General features: G+C 33.4%; 1 protein-coding gene across 1 annotated transcript in view; it reads left to right on the top strand.

The window, feature by feature from the left end:
- Positions 1–1,585, top strand: part of aup1 (AUP1 lipid droplet regulating VLDL assembly factor) — a 29,083-nt gene that overhangs the window by 5,198 nt on the left and 22,300 nt on the right. Inside the window, exons 2-3 of the mRNA XM_014010409.1 lie at positions 685–822; positions 1,086–1,236. Coding sequence (XP_013865863.1) covers positions 685–822; positions 1,086–1,236 — 289 coding nt within the window. The remainder of the gene's footprint in view (positions 1–684; positions 823–1,085; positions 1,237–1,585) is intronic.

The raw sequence follows: 1,585 nt of genomic DNA, 5'->3' as shown, positions 1-1,585 counted from the left end.
ATAAGATACTTGTACTTTTACTCAAGTATCACTTTGAGGTACTTTATACAACACTGGTAATAAGCTTTTAGATGTCAAATCAAGCAGGTTCCCTTTATAAAGGATAAATCTGTATGTCATTGTCCTACACTTAATGACTTAAAGAAAGGCAGGATTGTTTTTCTTTGTGTCTGTTTATGTTTCTCTGTTACCAAAGTATCTCATGGACCACTGTACAAATTTGAATCAAACATTTGGAAGTAATCATTGGCTGTACACCTGACTAATTTTGGAGTCAATCCAATTCAAGATGTTCTCCACTGTAAGCTAACCTTAAAAACACAAAAGTGGCTGTAACTCAGTTTATACTGATCTAAACCTTGGTGTGGTTGTAGTTAGATTTTCGTCACATACTCTGAATGCCAACAGATTGTGAAATATCTTTGTTTTCCATTAACTATTTGATGTCTACACTGTCTGCTGCTGGAAAAATACCTCATTAGTTAGATTTTAGTGAAACCTTGAGAAAATAATAATTTATGGGCGTAAATACATTTAAAACTTACATTTTCTTAAGACAGGATGATCATAGTTCAACATTCTGTTATGAAAGGTGACAGCAATACGCATTTTTGTCATGGAATGTTTGATCATTAATATTTTATCATATTTAAGATAAAATACTTTTGTGTGTTCTTTTCACAGGTTTCCCAAAGATCCCGTGGTTCTCCTGCTTCTGCTGATTTATTTTCCTGTTGGCATTTGTTTGATGCTCATAAGGATTTTTATTGGTGTTCATGTTTTCCTGGTCAGCTGTGCACTTCCAGAGAGTTTTATTCGAAGGCAAGTATCCAATAATACATTTTCTTATTGTAGATGAGGCAGCAGTAGTAATATCATTAACAGGATTTGACTCACTTAAATGTCTAAAAATGGTTGTATTTAGTGCTCACACAGAAGCACAGCCACTTCATACTTTCATGAGTTTCCTTATTGAGAGTTTATATCTGTTCAGCATGAGGAGTCCTAACATAAGTAATGCAGGTGTGTGAATGAGAGGCTGTTTTATTCCATCTTTGAGGTGAATTCTCTGTATTTGTTTTTAGATTTATTGTAAGGATTATGTGTGCAGTCCTGGGGATGCATGTGAGACAGAAAAATCCTCGCTCCAGAGATAAAAACAACAAGCTGTTCATTTGCAATCACATAACAGAGTTTGATCATAACATCATCAACCTCCTGACTCCCTGCAGCACCGTGAGTACTTTTATTTTTACACCTTATCTAGCAGGGTTAAAACATTACAAACAGTATTCTGTGGTAAGATCACAGCATGGCATCTATTAGTTTATTACTGTACAAAAGTTTAAACCAAATTTACTTCAAAGATAAGGAGGGTTAAGGGTGACGAAATGTCATCAAATACAGTTCAACTGGATTTTAAGGGTCTTGTTCACTAAATCCAAGTTTTTGGCTAATAGCTTCCAAAGAATCTCTATGTTCATTCAAAAAAGCAGTTTTATGCTCAATAAGCATTATTATTAAAACATTATTATTATTATTATTATTATTATTATTATTATTATTGAGCTATTTTAAAGGTCTT

Source organism: Austrofundulus limnaeus, unplaced genomic scaffold (genome assembly GCF_001266775.1).
Source record: "Austrofundulus limnaeus strain Quisiro unplaced genomic scaffold, Austrofundulus_limnaeus-1.0 Scaffold68, whole genome shotgun sequence".
In the NCBI taxonomy this organism is placed as follows: Eukaryota; Metazoa; Chordata; class Actinopteri; order Cyprinodontiformes; family Rivulidae; genus Austrofundulus; species Austrofundulus limnaeus.
The sequence above is the reverse complement of the archived record's forward strand: the minus strand, read 5'-3'. Positions and strand labels throughout refer to the sequence as shown.